Source organism: Alosa sapidissima, chromosome 13, assembly GCF_018492685.1.
Source record: "Alosa sapidissima isolate fAloSap1 chromosome 13, fAloSap1.pri, whole genome shotgun sequence".
NCBI classification, from domain to species: Eukaryota; Metazoa; Chordata; class Actinopteri; order Clupeiformes; family Clupeidae; genus Alosa; species Alosa sapidissima.
This window is the reverse complement of record NC_055969.1, coordinates 9,224,454-9,245,072: the sequence shown is the minus strand read 5'-3', so window position 1 is coordinate 9,245,072 and position 20,619 is coordinate 9,224,454. Positions and strand designations below refer to the sequence as shown.

The 20,619-nt window shown below is 43.3% G+C and overlaps 1 protein-coding gene across 2 annotated transcripts in view; it reads left to right on the top strand.

Annotated features, from left to right (window-relative positions):
* The first annotated feature begins 1,711 nt into the window (after window positions 1-1,711).
* Window positions 1,712-20,619, top strand: part of itga1 (integrin, alpha 1) — a 45,314-nt gene continuing 26,406 nt past the window's right edge. For both annotated transcript variants that reach the window (XM_042059302.1, XM_042059301.1), the window contains exons 1-5: window positions 1,712-1,862; window positions 14,071-14,191; window positions 16,569-16,681; window positions 19,543-19,631; window positions 20,292-20,406. In XM_042059302.1, coding sequence (XP_041915236.1) covers window positions 1,820-1,862; window positions 14,071-14,191; window positions 16,569-16,681; window positions 19,543-19,631; window positions 20,292-20,406 — 481 coding nt within the window. In that variant the 5' untranslated portion in view covers window positions 1,712-1,819. The remainder of the gene's footprint in view (window positions 1,863-14,070; window positions 14,192-16,568; window positions 16,682-19,542; window positions 19,632-20,291; window positions 20,407-20,619) is intronic.

Genomic DNA, 20,619 nt, shown 5'->3' with positions numbered 1-20,619 from the left:
TCTTCTGTGCTGCGTACACAGGAAAGGCTTCTATAAACTGTTACTGTGAACACATATGATACCGACAGGGGCTGCGCTGATTGTGTGGGTGGCATATACAGCAATAAAGAATGGAGGAGGAAACACATCTGTAGAGTATTATCTGGCAGAGACATGTTTTCTCTTACAGTACTGTATGTGTGTGTGTGTGTGTGTGTGTGTGTGTGTGTGTGTGTGTGTGAGCGAGAGAGAAAGAGAGAGAGAGTTTGTGTGTGCGCATGATACCAAAACATTTACCTGAAATGGAGCAAAACATTGTTGTACTTTCCAGAGTATAACGATAAAAAAACGGTTTTACCTAAATATAAGACTAAACCAAAGTTTACATCCTGGAAAACAGTAACTCTGTAAACAACCTAGAGTCAACTCAACTCAAGCCAAAAATGGCAACTGAGGCGAGGAGAGTTACATAAAAAATTGTGTAACCTGATTGGGCAGAGGTAAATAATATACACATAAAGACATGGGAAATGTCGTAGGAAAAGTACACTTGCAGGCTATAGCACACTCAATTTGAGTGACAGATGGTGTTCTTATTTTATGAATGTTGTGTTTATGTTGACTTCTAGCTTTCAGGTGGTTTTCATTTTGGAAAATGCCAATGGCCAATATAGAAGTGAAAAATAGGTAATTCCTAACATAAAATAAAAAGTAATTGATAGTATGTAGAGTTTATGTGTGTGCAGTCCTACAGGTCTACAGGGCCATCAGGCCACAACTCAAAAGTAATGAATTCTGACAGAGCGATGAAAGTAGAGTACACCTATCACATGTTATTAGACCCCAATGGTACAGAAATTATGGGATTCCATAAATCCTTTGGGGGTATTAAAAGCCCTATGTAATGTAACCTGTTTCTTAAGAGACTCAACCATCAACCATGTTCAAGAAGGTATGGCCTCGTACTATACTTAAATGCTATGTAAGCATGATGACAGATGCAATGTGCACTAAGACAATGTGCACTAAGATAACACATAAACTCAATGTTTCATGTTAGACATGGCACTTGAACCGAATCCCTGTCGATGATCACAGACTTCACACACAGGCACACACACATTTAGGTAATTTTGATACATCCTTGTGTTTACATTACTGTACCTGAGGTCCTTCGAAGCATTGGCCATTTCATTTTCCATGATTTCCATGATAGGTCTAACTGCAAGTGTGGCGTAACTGAATGAGAAAGGCTTTCCACAACACCTGCTTCTTAAGAGACTCAACCATCAACCATGTTCTAGAAGGTATGGCCTCGTACTATACTTAAATGCTATGTAAGCATGATGACAGATGCAATGTGCACTAAGACAATGTGCACTAAGATAACACATAAAGCTCCTCTGTCAATAGCTTAATAACTATTGTCAATAACTTAATAACTCACACCTATTTACTCCTCAAACTGATTGACACTATTGATATACTCCGATTTGACGTGAAGTGCAGCATCATTTAATACATTCCTTCAGATAGCAGTATAATATGCCTCTCATTGGTTGCGCTCTTTACGCGCCCTTTGATAATACGTCGGTGTTAGTGTGAGTGCTATACAATACAAAACAACAGCTGGTCAACAGCATTCATGTCGTGAACTCTAAAGCATTTAAATGCTTAGAATAGACTTCAAACGTAGATAGCCGTGTACAGGAAATGCCTTGCCCCAGAGTAGTTCAATAACTACATTGCCTCCTGAGACTGCTGTTCAGTCGAGTCAAGCTCCTCTGACGGAGAGGGTCTGGTATATTGGGTTCGCGCTGCTGTCACTGAACATCCCACGATGCTTTACGGAATGTTTTGTTTCGGCTTAATGACACTTTTTGGTGAGTAGTCTAAGTTACATTTTTCTTCATATGTAAAGACAATAACTTAAACTTTCAGCGCGCCGGGTATTCGTTGGTAGGCTATTTGCTGAGGCTGCTGTATGCGCTATTACATGGTTCTGAAATACATTATTAATGATGAGAGCATCTCACTATGACTATGACAGTGCATTGCCTTGCATTCACAATAGGTCTTCCTGGTCTTTGTCAAGCTGTTATGATGTATATAATCAAAATATATAGTATGTAATTGTTATTTAGTGGCATGTGTCTGCTGCCACTAAACAATGAGGTTGATTCTCTCCATCCTAAGGGATATCTGCTGATGTTGAAGTTGATACTATCTAACTACCTAACAGTTACCAAGCCACTAGACTACACTGTAAATCGATTAGGCTAGTTCAAATTGGCAGTAAAAACAACTTCTGCAGCTGGAAATTTTAAAATTGAGAGAAATATTTGTTTGGTTTCATAAGCTCCTGACAGTAGTGGTCATGTTTAGCTAACGTTGCAGAACTGATGGGAGACTACATCATTGCACTGTGCACGCTGGTGCGCTTTTGCCTATCTGTAGCCTATGCGGGGGTTCAACTGATTTACATTTGTCATTTATTCAGAGGAGAAAAGTCTTGTCTGTCAGTTATGTTATGTTGAACTTCTTACCTCTGGAATTTTGAGCATAGTTGAAAGAAGATGCTAACGTGCAGTTGACCTATCAGCATTAACTAACAAGTAGTTGAACGTTTAATATTGACAAATATATTGGCTAATATGGACGACAGGGGTGACATAAAGATTGCCATACTCATGCTTGATAAACCCCCCTCACTGATGGCAAACGGCAAACAGATACCCTCTCTGTTTCTTCAAAAGAAAAAAAAAAATCAAACGTCTGAGATAGCCTACTTTCTTCATCTCTCTTTCTCTCTCCGGTCCCCCTCCCTCTCTCAGATTCCTGGGCACACATGTGATAGGGGCTCGTGACGCTCATTAGAGAATTGAGTTAAAGATGCAGCTGGAGATAGGAGCCAGTATTAGTAAGCAATCACCTCGCGCCGAGGTCCCAGCCCAGTTCAATTAGCCTCGGCTTGCTTGCTTCACTGGAACCTCCCTGGAGCTCTGACCAGCTCCTCCCTTTACCAAGGCTGCCTCCTGAGGGTTTGTCCCAACAGAGTAAAGCCTGCATGTAACACAAGGAAACCCTCACCCACACATCCCCGTATTAAGCTCCAGAGCACAGAATTAATAGCTGACTATGTTGTTTTCCCTCGCTTTTTCAAGAAGTGGAGTAACCATGTTAATTTGTTTTGAATGTGGCCTCGTCTGCCTTGCTGAACTTTGCTGTAAAGAAGTCAGCGGTTGCCGTTCTATGAGCAGCCTGCTGCCGTTTGAATTGCGCTGAGGTATCCCATGTTGTGCTATGAGAGCTCACTGACTGCCCCCCCCAACCCCCAACCCAGATGTGGTTATTGTAGTGGCGGCTAAGGAGATGGGAAGGCAGGTGTTTTTAGTTTGGACCTGAAAGCCCAGCATCTGGTTTCAATCAAACGTGTGTGGGACAAGTGAACTTACAGCCACCATACATTCACGTATACATGCCCAATCACATGCACAAAACCTCACCTAACCAAAAAACACAAACAGACACATGCTCAAATATTTTGCATACATGGCCAATGGCCACACATGGCAAGATATGGCTGGCTACACAAATTCCTGACAGAATAGATTATATAAGGTGTTATTCTTATTAGGACAAACATGTTAATGTATTGTACTGGGATGTTTTGCCTACCACCTCCACATGTGGTGGTTACCCTGATAATTTGACATGTTTCGCATTTTCTTATTTACCTGATCCTGATGCACTTTTGAAATTATATTATGCTTGAGCTGTCAATTACCATTAGATAGACATGTTATATAATGCAATATTCTATCATCACAGCATGATATAGGTTTAACTGGTTATCAACACTTTCTCTGCAAGAGAACCATGAAACAACTCTCTGATGTATGATTCTTTATTAAATCCATTTGAATTGCCCGTGCCCATCACCTGTGGAAATGCTTCTGTGTTTTATAGGAAAGCGCAAAGAACCTTTCTTTCAAAAGTTTAAGCACAAATGATTAAGCACATGTGAATAGATTCCCCACATCATGGGCACCTAGCTCTGTCATGCTGTGAACACTCAACGGTCAAGCAGAAACAACTTGTCTGACACTGAAATGCCAATTATGCGCAGATAACTGAGTAAGGAGGAGAAAGGAGTCCTGATGGCTGGGTGTGGAGGAGTAGTATGATCTTTCTCTCCCTTTCATCGTATGTCAGACAGCCGGTGGTGCCCTGGCAGCAGCGATAAGAACACGTGCTTTCGCCCGTGTGTGTGGCTCAAGTATGGAATGCTGTGAACAGATGCTTCTTAAAGAGCAAATTCACTGTTTTCTCAAGTGGATTCATGTGTGTGCTCTGTTAGTCTTTAAAGTGTATTATACTTCCCTGTGTATAATATACCAGCCTCATTGGACCATGGCGTTTCAATCTCTCGCCGCATCGATTCCCACTCCCAGCATGCTTTTCAATGACCTCTCCAGACAGATTTATGACTGTAAACTTATCATGGCTAATTAAATATACATACTGCACATCAATCAGAAATTGATATGCGCATGATGCAAATGAATGAGGGGAAGGCAACTGGTATTAGTGGGGTGGGACGCTGGAATTGGATGTAACTTGATAATCGAAGAAGATGAGATTTCTCTCTCTGAGATTTTTTTGACAGTTTGCCAAGGTGTGACCTCTCAGTGGTGAGAGACTAGCGAGGAGCGAGACGGGCGGATACTATCAGTTTTAGCTTGTCACAGAGGGTGGTATGTGCCTGCTACGTCCTGTGTCCTATGTGCTGTGTGCTGCGTTCTGCATCGTTGCAAGAGGAGCCGAGAAAAAAGATGGCCCCTCTGGAGTGCTTAAGGGCCGGAGAAGTAACTGGAGTGAGCAAAAAGTACACAGCGGGCCCAGGCTCCAGCCTCACTGGCACGGAGGACCCCTCTGTGGTCGTAAATCCTGATTCTTCGCCAGATGCCCCAGGACCTTGTTGTGAACTGTCTCCTCCTCTCATAGCTGGAAACCAAGAAAAGCATTCTTTCATTCTTTTCCTGGTCAGGCAGTCTTGTTTAGATGGATTCACTTCTCGTCACATATAGATCATGAGTGTTATTTTCCTCTCTAGATTTATTTTCAGAGAAATAGTATGACGGTGAGCATTTTGACCAGAATGTACAAGGATTTGGTATGGAAACTTTCACTAACATAGCCTACCTTAGTTTTACAACATGTTACAAAATACTAGTAGAGCAAACCAAAACTTTAACCGTACAACACTTTCATTATTACTCTTGGAGATGAAAAGGGATGTCGGCAGTCTGAGAATACTTTTCAGGAAGTCACACCTTTTTTCTGCATGTTCTGAAGTATGCTGGGTATGCAGAGCTAAAAGTGTTTTGTAGAAGCCGTGGCTCAGCATAGAGCTGCAACACTTCTTTGAAACTGATGATGCTGTACAGTAAAATAAATGCGTAAATAAAAAATTATATGACTACTACTAATCCAAAGCAAAGCCCGACCACCCAGAAGACCTCCATCAGTGAAGCGTGCACCAGTCTAAGGTCTGACTAATGAAACGTAATAGGGCAAAAGAAACCCAGCTCTCCCATAAAATGTTTGAATAACAAGTCGAGACGCAGTGGGGGCCTGGGCAGGTGTGACGCCACATTAGGAGCCCACTCATGTTATGGCCTCAAGGTCACGACCCACGACCCCGTGATCTGACTTCTCCCAGAGCAGACAACCCCCCCCCCCCCCCCGTTCCTCATACTCTCCCCTCTTGCCCCAGTTGCCCCACTCTCCCTTAAGTGCAGAAATATAGAATGGGAAAACACAGTGTGGGACAGTGCTCTACTGACCCCCACCCCCATGGGCTGTGGGGTTTTTGACCAGATCATCCCAAAATAGCAACCATATGGGGCCTGAAGTTTTACCTCAGAGAGTTACAGCAGTCAGTGAAGCAATGGCAGGGCGGAGAATGAGTGAGACAGACTGAGAAAAACGGTTGTGGCTGTGTTTGAGTGGAGAGGCAGAGACATGCGGGGAGAGAGAGAGAGAGGAAGTGTGGAGGGGTGTGGGTGGGTGGGTGGATGAACGTGTCTGAGGGAGGATGCTTGACTCGTAGAGGAGCTGTTTTTCCGTCATGTGACTCGCCAGTGTGCGAGGGCATCAGAGAGATTGGGGGGGGGGGGGTGGAAGAAGGAGGAGGAGCAGCGTAGATTACATTATCTATTCTTTAGCACAATAACAAGCGCAGCAAGACTCTGGCCTGGAGGCTTAACGAGCAAGGCCACAGCCTCGCCCGACAGAGAGGAGAGGAAAACAGAGTCAGACAGGAGAGAGGAAAGGAGAAGAGAGGGGAGAGGAGGGGAGAAGAGAGTGGAGGCAAGGGCAAAAGAGGAGGAGAGGAGAGAAGAGGATAGCTGAGCAGGGAGAGGAGGAGAGAGGCGAGGTGAGGGGGTTAAATGCTCACAGAGCAGAGGTACAGTTGTAGAGTGTAATGCTGAGTAATGATTTCCTCCTGGGTCATTTTGCAATCAGGTTTTCACAACAGACGAGGCAGACTTGTTCACTTACAGGCTGTAGGGCATAGACACACACACACACACACACACACACACACACACACACACACACACACACACACACACACACACACACACACACACACACACACACACAAATGCATAACTAGACTCCACACACACAAAAATGCACTTAATGCATTTACTTAACAAACGTGTTAGTCTGTCAGCACATAATGCTGACCACTAAATGCTAAGCAGCTGGTCTGGTACAGAGGGCTTTGGGTAAAGCTGAACAAAATGGCATCATCTGTGCACCAGGCCTCTCTCCCCCTCCTCCTCCTCCTCCCTCTCCTCCTCTTCCTGTCCATCCCTCTTTTCTTTCCCTCTCCTTCTTTCTCTCTGTCCTCTCTTCACACCCCCCCCCATACTTCTGCCCAGAACATCCCCTGGTCATTCATCAAGCTGGGTAAATATGCAGCCGGCCTGGGGCACCATCTATTTCACATTAGCAGAGCGGTCAGATCCGCAGGGACTCCTCGCCCAAATACAGAGCACTCATACCAGCTTCTCAAAGAGACATTTAACAGAAGGACTCTCCAACAATGTCTCAGAGACTTTTATTGTGTTGCTGTTTATTGAGTTGCCCTTGATGTTTTTTATTTCCCCTCCTCTGGCTTTTGTTGTACTTGTATTGGAGTTTTGCTCACTTGAAATTGTAAATTGAATTGTTTACAATTCAACAAGATTACTGTAAAACCTCTTAGCCATTAACCAAGAGCCTGACTGTTCCATGTCCTGTCATGTGGTTGAGATCGAGGTTTGTACACCATATAAATATCAGCAATGATGTGACATGTTAATTGCTGCATTTGGAACAGAACTAGGTTCACACACATTGACACAAACGGTGAGAATTCTGGCCAGTGTAAAATGGCTCCATCTTTTTTTTTCCGGTTAGCGGCCTTTCCCCCCCTGCAGCTGTAGGAAGTGAATTTGGCTGATATCCGGAGCAGGGATCTGGATCCACTGCCAGTGGGAAACTGGACTTCCAGGGCGGAACAATCACATGTGTCACGTTAACTGGCGTCCCCCTGGAGATACTTTTACACTCTGCTTACGAGAGCCAATCCTGGACCTGTTCCCTTGCGTTAGAATGGGAATGTGGTTTTGACTTTTTCATTTTTGGTTTTACGTTTTTTTTATCAGGAACATTCCCCATGCTATACTCCACGTCTGGATTTTGCTGGACAAAAGCAAGAAGAGCCTGGATCTCCCATCAAAGTGCATACCGTATAGGCCATTATACAAATGGGCCGCAGCTATAGATGCTTACTAATGTCTATAACATGTTTACTACACATGCTGTTAGTCTATGTTGCCCTGCCCATACAGATGCTTATTATTTCCTCTGCCTTGAAAAGATTTACGGTTCTTGTACAAAGGAGTAGTATAGATGATCACTGGAGCATTTCTCTGTATATTGACCTATACAGTAGAAACAGCTGTACTCTGCAAGGGTGGGGATTTACTGACAAACGTGGGCCCACTTTCTCTTACGGATAGTAACATCCACAGATTATTTTCACTCCTCTGATCAATGCGTGAGATACAGGAAGTGACCTGACCTGGGTGTTGTGTGTATTTTTGATCACCATGGGAAACATTTTGAAGAAGCGCTGTCTTCCGCAAACCTCTTGCTGAAGTGCTATGCAAGTTTAAAGGTTTAGGTTGTTTATGTAAGGGGATGCTTTCATCCCCAGCAGCAAAGGTTGCACAGCTCAGTGTTTCTTTTGAGTTTCAGGTCACTGGGTGGGTAAGTGTCCGAACGTGATCGCAGCGGAGATCCCCCTTGCTGGTGTGGGTGGATAGGGTGTGTGTGTGTGTGTTGGTGGTGGGGGCAGAAGAGGTTGGGTGGGGTGGGGTCAAGGGGGGGAGATCTGGGATAAAAGCTTCGACAACCAACGGGGAGTATTATGTCATTCCGGGGGTGGACCTGTGACTCCGTTTTCGCGGCCAATAAAACTGGGGGACGCCAGGGAGTACATCTGGAGAGCCGGAGGATCTGGAACTGGACACCGGCAGGCAGCTCTGTGGCCTTGGCTCCGAAGATGGGATGGGATAGGATGGTGTGGGGTGGGAGATGGTGGTCATGGTGGAGGAGGGCTAGAAAGGGCAGTGTATGGAGAGTATAGAGGTGTGTGTGTGTGTGTGTGTGTGTGTGTGTGGTGGGGGTCCCTCTTTGCCGATCCTCTGGGGCAGCTGTAGCTGCTGCTGATGGCTCTCTCCTAATGGAGAGTGGGGCGTCTGCTGCCTCCATACATCCTGCCTAATTCAGTACTGCTGAGAGTCAGCTCATGTTCCTGCTGGCCTGAGCCCTGTGCTGTGCTGGGACGGCCCATGCATTAGGTTATTAACCCATTTGTCTCACGAAATATATGCAGCAGCCCATATGATACACAGGCACATATGACCCCCCTCTCCTTTCCTCGTCCCTTCCTCCACTTCCCTCTCCATGCCCTACTCATGCTCTTGTATACATACACAGGATGCTCATGTGTACACAATGGGGAGAAAGTATAGACTGCAACTAAATTAACACAATAAGCTAAGAGTAATTGAGAGTATAATTAAAAGGCCTTCAAGCTTTAGTTGGTAAGACTGTTATTATATTATTTACATTTACAACATGTATTCATTTAAGCGACTTACAACAATGGAATAACTTTTAGACTATTAACATTTAAGAATTTTTAGAGGCAACTACTACAGCAATATAATATATAATAACATTCAAGCTATTAACATTTAAGCATTTTAACATTTAAACTGTTAAACTACAGGGCTACAGATACAGCTACAGAATAACGTTTAACTACAGTGCAGAGGAGAATATAGCTAGGAGTCATCGCTGTATCTGTCAATAGTACTAGAGGATAGGAGTGCCTACATATTAAGTACTAGTAGAAGTAATTGTATTGTATACATGGATTTTCAGTGAAAAGTTTAGTAGTAGGATACAGAATATAGAGCCTAAAGTAAACATACATGCATAGGTAAGATTTGGTGTGTGTGGGTGTCTGTGTTTTCTGTGTGTGTCTCAGTAACATCAAAACGCCAGGATGGCATTTCATCTATCATGTGAAAACATTAAAGTGGAGCTGCTCTCTCTCTCTCTGTGTGTGTGTGTGTGTGGCAGACAAGACAGAGAGAGAAATAGGGTGAGAGTGAATGCTAATCGAGAGCTCATTTACAAGATTAACTCTGTCTCTGACTCTAACTTTATTAGTCTGAGAGCTGCTTTGTCATGCCAGTTTGTGAGGACGAGTATGCAGGGCAAGAGACAGAGAGAGATGAGAGCCTTTGGCCCATCATGTTAAAACAGTCTGCTGATGCCAAGCAGTCCACTGTTGCTGACCACTTCTCATCTGTGCTGTACCACGCTGACTGATTTGGGGGTCAGTTTTTCAATCCGTGAAGCCGGACTGGCACTCAGCAAATGTAAGGCCTTTTTTATGTGAGGTAATGAGGTCCATCTCTGTTCGTGGTTGGATTCCAGCAACTTATAAAGACAGATGTGGACTGGACTGTGATCATAATGCTGCTTTATCCTGGTCCACCCAGTTTCAGTTTTAAATGGGTTTAACCAATTGAACTCCACTTGATATACAGTAGGGCTACTTTTTCACTCATACCACCAGGAATGGTCAAAATGATTGCAAACACCCAATCACATTCTAAGGAATAATCGTATATCACTGTAGCCTTCAAGATGTCAGAGTTGACATCTTGAAGTTGTATGGCTCCCTGTATTCAGGAGCCTACAGAGAAGAGTTTGAAAGAGTAACTGTAATTTGTAAATCCCCTTTAAATATTGAAGGTCTTTACCATCCAAAAACCATATCTTTATGTACTACCTTCGTTCAAACATAGCAGCGTAACTATGTTCTCTTGCATACTGTATAGCCAAGTTGCACAGCCGTAAAGAAAATATTACTAGTATAAACCAACCTTGAACCCTCAAGTACCACCACATATCAAAAGGCTTAAGAGCAGGTGGGTGGGGCTGAGTATCCATTTCCTTATTTGAAAGTGTTGTCTGTTCTTGTGTGTTGACAAGGTGAACTGTGTGTAAAATGACCAGAGGGCTATTTGAGCAATTGGGCAATTTGGAGCCAATTTTATTAACACATTTTCCTTCTGGGTAGTGTCGGCTCATCCTCCGAAAATTGCTAAAGGGAGAGGTAACCGAGGAAGGAGTGTGTTTCTTTTTTGTTATCCCCCTGGGCAACGTGCCTGGACATTATCTCCATTTGTGATCAATGTAAAAGCTTCCTCCTTGGCGAGGCGCCATTTTGAATTAACAAAATAGTTGGTTCCCCCCGCTCTTTCTGACATATTAGGGTCAACTAGCCAGGAAATTGATCTTGTCTGCGGGGAGATGGCTCTAGGGTTACCTGGCTGGGATTTCGTCTGATGACTTCGCAGTTCCTCTCCGTGAGGAGTAATGAGCTGTGGTAATTACTGTAAATCAGATGAGCAAAAAATAAACAGACTAGCGCAGCCAAACATGAGCAAAGATGGCTTAAGAGCTTTAATGTCTCTCTCACTCTGTCTTAGGGGCCCAGATTCACCAAGTAGACATTCACATTCAGGTATCAGTTCATTTCCTTTCCAGTGTTTTTTTGTAGTTCAGACTGTGTGTAGATGAGAAGGCCACAGGTGGCAATAACTCTAGAAATGAACATATGGGCATAAGATGGGAGTAGGCCTACAGACATTTAACATACCTGTTGTATAAAACTTTTAAAGCAGTTGTAAGGATTTTTTGTGGGTTCGAAGTCTTTTCTACCAGGACGGTCTGTCTTGGACTGCAGAACTACCCAGTGCAGTCCTGTTCAACTAGAGGGAGCAACAGGGGTGTTAATGGATCCCTCACACCATCATTAACCATTCAACTGACTTTGAAGATCATAACAAAAAGATAGAAAAAGGAGGTCACAGTGTTGCATACCATTGCTTTAATGTCGCAATTAATCGATAGAGCAAGTCATGCAAATTGTGACATGTTAGACCCTTTTCCTGATAATTTCATATGAAAGAGGGTGTCTCCTTTAAACCTCCACTGCACTATAGTCGCTGTGGTTTCCATATATGCTACCCATTGGAGCTATCTGACTCTTGTTAACCAAGTTGTTTACCACGACAGTAGAAACTCTTCTGCTGTGCTCTCTGGTTTCTCATGTTCACCCTGTTTTAACCTATAGCTCTCAGTGCCCTTCGGGTCCATCCTAAAGTCCTCACTACAGACAGCAATATTAACATCCAGTTCACGATGGGACATTTCATTAATCCGGTCCTGTTTTTGCAGACAGGGAGGCTAACAGTCTAAATGGTCTGGAACTTAGCCTCACTCCTTCGCCCCCCCCCCCCCCCCCTCTCTCTCTCTTCCACAGCCTCTGGCTCTGTCTCTCTATTTATAAGCCCATCAGAGATTGTAGCGGAAACTGTGTCTGTTTATCTAGCCTCCAAAATCCTACCCAAACAAAACTGTTACTCAGAGAGAAAACACAGACCTATTGCCTAGCACGTTCTCTTATTGTCTCAGTGCTCATCTGCGGTCAATCATAGAAGTGGCAATGGTGATGTCAGTAGCGCTGAAGTGTTGATCTGGTTAACCGTATAGACAGTGTTGCTAAGGAGGGGCTTGTCTGGCTAACCTCAAGTCAACCACTGCTCTGTGGTGTTGTAGAAGGATGAAGAAAGATGATAGAAACTAAGAGATGAAAGATGATAGAAGATAAGAGATGAAAGAAATAAACATGTGGATTATCTGTGTTCTCGTCCAGCGCAGTAATAGAACTAATATTTAGAAATTTAGAAATTATCTTACAAAGATGACTCATTTAATGAATAAAACAATTATTTGCTTATAATGCTTGTTGCATTGCATTTGATCTTTGATAGACTGTCTGAATGATTAGTAGTCGAAAAAGAACTAATAAAAGGACTTGAAACAGAAACAAAGTCTTGGTCTGACTCTATAGCCTTAGCTGGCCACAGGGGAAGGGGGCTGGATGGAAATTTTAATTGCTGCTGATTCCTTTTGAGTGGGGGTGGGGGCGTTGTCCATTTGGTCAGAAAACCCAAAAGCTTGAGGTCTTTTAAAGTGATGTCCACCCTAACCCGTAGCAGATGGTTTACAGAACTCCTCATCAGAAACCACTTTTATATATTTTACATGCAACCAGACCCTTCCTTTCAACATGTCACGCATACATTTCTGCTGCTTCTCTTTGCTCTCTGTGGCACTTGCTAGGTTGACTGGTATTGTGGTGCTCAAAGTCTTTGGGTTTCCTAACTTACTGTAGTCTGAATGGTGTATCTCGATTGTAAATTGATTTGGATAGAACTGTCTGCAAAAATTAATACATGTAAGTTGACACTGAGATTATCTGTTGCTGTAAGGCTTCCATATTCTAAATCATTCCCCCATCCCCAAGTAATTTCCTTGACCACCTGGTGTCTGTATACGCTATATTTAACTGAAGTACTGTATCCATATGTCCACACTAGCTCAAGTACTGTGTCCCCAAGCGATGCGGTAATTCATCTAATGTTCAGCTGCGATGCTCGTCAGTGGAGACAGACAACTCATTTCTTCCTCCAACCCTCTCTCTCTTTCCCTCTCTCTCTCACTCTCTTTCTTCTCTGGTCTTCTGTCATTCTGACATCCATCTAGGGCAGGCCCTGAACTGGACTCTGCTTAATAGCGTGTGTGTGATTTGTTAATATTTTTCACCCCCGTCTCTGAAATCCAGGAGTCTACTGTAATAAATTGCAGGCAGGAATTCCACAGAACTGCTGCATGTGAAAGGGTCCCTCTGTGCCAGTCCAGACAATGAGACGATTTTTTGAGGACTCTATATTTATCGTCACTCTCATTTGCAGGGCTCAGAGAGAGAGAGAGAGAGAGAGAGAGAGAGAGAGAGAGAGAGAGAGAGAGAGAGAGAGAGAGAGAAAGAAAGAGAGAGACATGAGAGAGGGAGAAGGAGACGAGAGAGAGAGAGAGTGTGTACAAGGCCCCTGCGGGAGAAGAAACCCTTTCTCTGTGTAGGAAGGTCAACGAAGACAGAGGGGACAGTGGCACACTGAGGTCCTTCAGCGTTTCATTACGAAATTCCTCTGGCCCGGCCGCCTTCCTTGCCCTCACTGGAAACCAAATATTCCACACAGTCCCATGCGTCTCATTCAGCCACTTCAGGCAGATAAAAACGCCAAAGAAAATAGCCTGTCCGTCGTACGCTGTGACTCGTAGTTGAGTACTGAGTAGTTGTTTGTTGACAAAAATCAAAATAATAAACATGATGTGCCTAATATTCCAGTATGGTCAATGTTGCAGGACAGAAATAAAGCCAGTGTGAGACAGAGCTGCCCTGAGCTGTGCATTATTTTCCCTGTTATTTTCTTTGTCATACCATGTTGCCTTTTCCTCCTTGCTGTCCCTGGGCTGTTTCGGGTGGTCTCTCTACTCTATAGCGTCAAGCAGTCTCTTTTTTTTCTCTTCCCTGTGCAGTGCTGCTGCCCACGTTAACAACTTTTAATGTGGACGAAAAAAACGGGATGTCGTTCAGTGGCAACATTGAGGACTTGTTTGGCTACACTGTGCAGCAGTTTGAGAACAACGAGGGGAAATGGTGAGTGTTCAGAAAACGGCATCTCAGTGGTTACATTTCAGCTCAGCAGTGACTTCTCAGCTCACTTTTTCTAAATCAGTGGGCCCTCGAGATGTCACTTGCACCAAGGCATGTGTTTTTCAGATGTTCACACACACACAAGTGTTCCTGGTTTAATTCATGTTCACCCCACCCCACCTCCTCAACATTGTTGCCCTCTCTAACATGCGCTGGTTAAACAGAAGTTGACATTTCATGGTCTAAAGTAGCATCAGGCTCCACACCATCTGCAATACATCAACATCTCCTCACCAGACCTCCCTAAGAGACAGGCAGTATGCCCTATGCGCCAGCATTGCATTCGGATCTAATCAGATATCGGGGGGGGGGGGGAATCAGGTCATGGGACAAAGCCTCTGACTTATTTTGAAAACATGTCAGATGTCAGTCTCAGCCTTGTCTTCTTGCATTATAATCACCTTCCTTACCAATGCCAACATAGCATGAAGTGTAGGAAGAGGGTAGGAAGTCAGAGGACTCTCATTTTATGATATGATAACCATGTAATGTTGGTCAGGTTTATACATAGACTGTATGGGTTTATACAATAAGAGTTACATTGCAGTGCACATCTAGGGATAGCCATGGGGTAATTTAGGAGTGTTTGAGGGAGGGAGTGATTAGTGTGTTTACTGTGTTTGAGAAGTTGAATCCGATCCAATGACTTGTGTAAGCGCAGCTGAAAGTAGTGTGATTCAAACTGAAAACAGCGATGGTTTCCTCAAGTGGAGGATGTATTTTAGTTTAGACAAACATAACAAAATGTTCTGGTACAATCCAATACCATTTTCATAAATTGTCCCCAAAACCTTGGCTTCTTCCTGTCAAATAGCATCCAATAGCACCAATCAGTCAACTGGAGGAAGAATTGCCACCCAGGAAGAATGCCTATTTGTAGACAATGTAGACTCATTTTGCCACTTTCCAACACACAGAGCATAAAATCAATCAACCAGGTCTTTGCCTTGAATTGGATAAGCTGAGAACTTTTTACATGGTTGTAAATGACCCGCCACCCCTATGTCTATGTAGAGATGCTCCCAGCGGACCCATGGGGAAACCGTAGGAGTTCCCTATAGCTGACCACCACCACCTGCTCCTGCCCACTAATGAGACCAGTATGAGATATGCTGTTGACATGCTTTAGGTTGAAAGGTGCTGAGACACATAACCTTTTCATTGCCCCCAATGACCATCTCACTTTTCAGTGTCACGTTACACATCACCCACTGGTCAGAGCCATTCGGCATGGTGCATTAAAATACTTTTGGGGCTGAGAGTTGGGCTTTAAATTTCAAATGTCTTGAAAGTGCTGAGAATGGTTACATAAAGGGTCATTTAAATGCTCTGTGTTTTTTTTTGCACGTTTTCTAAAAGATTATGGATATGGAAGAAACAGCCTGTGAACATTTGGATCTATGTTTGTAGGAAAAGGGAGCATGAATCAGTCTTAACAATGTATCCTCAACATCCAAATTATCCTCAGAAGATGTAACGGATGACGCTCACATTAAATTGACTACTGAATAAACATTTATCCACACAAACTGGGGTCAGCTGACACTGGCTTCTCTTTTCCCATGACCTTTGGACAGGAATAGTTATATTAAGATAAGTACATTATCAGAAAAAAAGCTTTTAATACTCCAAGATAGTTTTTCATATGACCAAAAAATTAAGATGATAATGATTGATTAGACGCAGTGAGTTCCGCAAAGCTGTGGTGCAACCGCCGGAGAAATGTGAGCCTGTTCTAGAGTATATCCATTATAGTTCATCAGGGTCCATTTGAGGCGAGGAATGTTAATGACCTTCGCTTGTTTACATGACGGCGAAAGATAGAGTATCACAACTTAGCGTCATATCAAAAAATCGGAGAGGGGAGTACACAAATATCCATCCTGTTAGTTATGGTTGCAGGAACTCCACTGGTACATGCAGAAATGAAAATAGGTGGAAATATCGTTTGTTTTTGTTTTTGATTCATGCGTTTATTTTCACTATTCACTCAGCAAACATGCTGTACACAAAACATATTTTATTGTGTTTGCATTACTATAGTGTAAATATCAAATCCCTCCAAGTTTGTTAAACTTGATATTGCTTGCTCCTTATTGCTTGTTTTTGGTCTGGTTTCATTCTCTGTTCATTTCCCACCATACATCATCCAGAAAATCACATTTTTGTGTTTTTCCTTTCACATTATTTAAATGGGCTTCAGCTGTTGCCTCTGTTTTCCCATAAATCTCTAATGGGCTTCTGTGGTCTGGTACAAGTGTGGAACTTGTAACCCTTCAAACTCCACCCATTGGTTGAGGCTAACCCTTTGCCTTTGCAGGGTTCTGATTGGCTCACCCCTGGAGGGCCAACCAGAGAAGACGACGGGACAGGTCTACAAGTGTCCGGTGCGCGATGGCAAGGGTTCTGAATGCTTTAGAACCACCATATCAGGTGAGAATTAGTTAACACAGGAAGTCTCTCTCAATCTCTAGCTGTCTCTCTTCCTGTGTCATGCTAAACCTTTATCACGGTGTGTTTGATTAATGTTTCTTCATATTAATCTAATGTTAGCTAATGTAAGCTGTTAGTCAAATCTGTGCTATTAATCCATTCACATTAAACTTACATTTAACATAATCATTGATATTTAATATTAACACTGTTAAAATCCAAGTGGAAAATCATTGAGTAAATTTGCCTTGAGGCTCAGTTAAATGTCTTTGTGTCAGTGAGGACCTGAACAGGACACTGAGAACAGCAACACAGGAAGGGCCTAAATAAACAGGATTCCAGTGCCCCATCCACGCATAATTACTGGACATCATCATTAACCAGATAGCCCAAAAAACGCCCCTGGTGGCATGCTGGGCGTTCAGAGTCCAGTTGGACTGGCATTGATTTATTCTACTGCCAATCTTCTGTGCTTTAAACCAGCAATCATTTCCACATCATACAGCATACACTGAATACAAATATGAGTGGAAAAACTCTTGGTCTCATCATGTAATATGAACTGAAATATAATATTACTCCATGCTCACAAAAGCCTATTTCTCTCTAAGCCTGTGCTCAAATTCATATCTGTAGCATAACAATGCGGAATCCTAATGCAATAACTTTAATGAATGTATTGATATGAACCGTTATTAACTATAACTGATATTAACTATAGCGATAAACCTCTGACATTATTCCATTGCTGTATTTCTATTTTTGTTCAGCATAGTTGTGTTGAAGCCTGAGGGTATAAATGAGAAGTCTGAGTAGCCTTTGTCCACTAGCAAGACCTACTGATTATAAATACTGATTTCAGACGTAGGTGTTAGATTAATGAACATGGCTCAGGTCAAGCTGTGATGTAGGAGCTTGGCCTCTGTATAAAAGGGGTCTGCTGTGGACAACAATGTCTTTATTATCAACCTAAAAGCCTTATGTAGGAGCCCAACAATGTTGGCAGTCTTCTGGCATGACTGTGTCATGAGTTATGGGTGGGCTGCATGCAATCTCTTTCATGGCAGCAGCATCACAATGAGGAAAGCGAAAGAGCACACGCATGATTTAGGAGGCGCCTCGGTTCTCCATGGAAAGCTGTTGTAGAGGGCGTAGTGGTGGTGCATAGGGCAGGCACTACACACTGGAATCTGACTGAGTGAAAATACCTCTCTACCACTGTCTTGATTTGATTTTATCCACAGTGAGATGTGGTGCATTGACAATGAGTTCAGTGTAAAAGTCTTAACCAAATAACTTTCACGTTACCCCCCTCCCCCACCTCCCCCCAACATTCTAAATCAATTGTATGCACCATATTGCTATGTAGCATAGTAATGTTATACACCATTTCAAAGCTTTGGATCTTGGGAATCCAAAAATGACAACTTTTTTCATGTACAATCTGTATAGTGCTTTACATTCTCAGATTAATTTTATTATGTCTCATTTAAATTTGATCCAAAATGCCCCCCTCCCCCTCCTCCACTTTTGGTGATACCCTGACTTCTGGCTGCAGTGTAGCTGCAGCACAATAAGTAGATGCCTCATATTGGGTACTGAAATATTCACAAGAATCCATAGAAATTGAATCTTCATGTTGTATTATCCAATATTAGTTGTACAGATGTATAGTCTATCTTATACACACTCATTGAACCAACAAAGTAAATGCAAAAATAGATTTGTAATTATTCCATATTTTGTGTAGTCAGTCTATATCAGAACACCTGACATACAATCTAAATAGTCCACAAGAAACCTCAAAGTGTTACCTTTCATTTGAGACCAGGATTATGCTTCTACACAAAGGGGTTCATGTGCAGTAAGCATTTGATTGTCAGTATGCATTTTGGATAACAAAAAGTCCTATGGGGAGTATCCATAGGCATTTTACAAAACGCATGGGCATACCTTGGCAAATAATAGTCTAAAGCACTCATATTTTCATTCTATATTGATCAACTTTTGCACACAGCTTCACAAGACCTGGTGCTAGGGCTCAGTTGTGTTTCTAAGGGATATCAAGTGACCTAGAGGGCTGAAATGTGGTCAGTTCAGAGATGCTTGTAATCCGGCAGAAAGAAAAAACTATATTCTAGCCTCTGTAGCTCTTTGTCAGTACATCACACAGTTATCTTGACTGCTTCCTACGAAAACTACAGGTTCTCAGCTTTCTATAGAGGTCCAGCACTTGATGGTTGACCCCAAAAGAGGTGGAAACAATGCCCTTGTAAATAGGCACAGTGCAATTTCAGGCAAAAACTTGACATTTTTACTGAGAACTATAAAGCAATTTGCTGTGAAGCCACACAGGATGCTAGAGCACAAGTGTTAAGATGCAGAAGGAGACTGATACAAGTGCACATGTGCATACACACACACACACACACACCACACACACACACACACACACACACACACACACACACACACACACACACACACACACACACACACACACATACACAGACACCCACTCACCCGCATATACCCACACACTCATATGAAAATGGCTACGTGCTTGTACACACAAACACACATAGAATACAATCTACAGTACCTCTCTGTTTTTAACACACACACTGACAAACAACACACACACACACACACACACACACACACACACACACACACACACACACACACACACACACACACACACACACACACACTCGGTCAGACACTGTCACAGAATGACAGTAGAGAAACAAAAAGGACAGCATTCATGGGAAAAATGACCAGGAGCATCTAGTCTAGCCACTGCTATTTTCACAGCCCTCATTTGGCCCCTCTATTTATTTATCCATCTCTTTCCCCAGCGGACACGACAATCCCGGACATACACGAAGTCAAGGAAAACATGACTATGGGAACGACACTGGTCTCCAATCCCAATGGTGGATTTCTGGTAGGCCAAGACTCTTTGAACAGCATGTGCTAATATGTTAGCATAAAAGCAGAAGCCCTGTAAATAGATCAAGAGTTACTGCTTAAAGGCCCTTGGAATTGTTGCCGGTCATTAATGTGTAATTCTTGCATGGGGGGAAAAAATAGGAATTGAGGATATGGGGGGAAGGCTCCGGACATGATTTGCAGAGATTTATTTGAAGTAAATCACATTTTCCAGATATTGTTTGTAATTATAGAGACCCTGCTGCCATGCAGTGTGTGTCTCTGCCGCTTTGTCTGCGGTGGGGGAGTCTCCCAGGATGTTAGTTCAGGCTGCTCTGTCGTGTGCCCTCTAACTGAAGCCTAGGATAGGAATATCAGGGCTCTGACTCGATTTTTCCCCCTGCTTATTTCCCCAGCCCAAGGCTGGGGCTGCAAGCTGATTTTCCACAAAGAGAGTTTGCAGAGGAATCTCTCAGTGAACTGGGCCCATCATTTACCCTTCTCTTTTCCTCTCTCTTTTTTCTGTGTGTGTGTGTGTGTGTGTGTTGGTGTGTGTGTGTGTGTGTGTGTGTGTGTGTGTGTGTGTGTGTGTGTGTGTGTGTGTGTGTGTGTGTGTGTGTGTGTGCTCGTGTGTCTGTGTGTATTTGTGCATGTGTGAATGCTTCTTTGAGTGTAGGCTTGCGGCCCACAGTATGGCTACATGTGTGGGAACCAGCAGTACATCTCAGGGATCTGTGCAAACGTCAGCTCCTCATTCGAGGTGCTAAACTCCATCACTCCAACGATCCAAGGTACCAAATGTCATTTATGTCTCCCTCTCCTTCTCTCTTTCTTTCTTTCTCTCTCTCTCTCTCTCTATCCGTCACTCACTCTCTCTGTGTCTGTTTCTCTGACTCATGCGTACACACACGTGCGTTTTTTCCCTCGTGAAACACACATGGTCGGGGCAGCCCTAAGTGTACATTAGCGCATTCCTGGGGTAAACCATGGCCAGCACGCTCTGC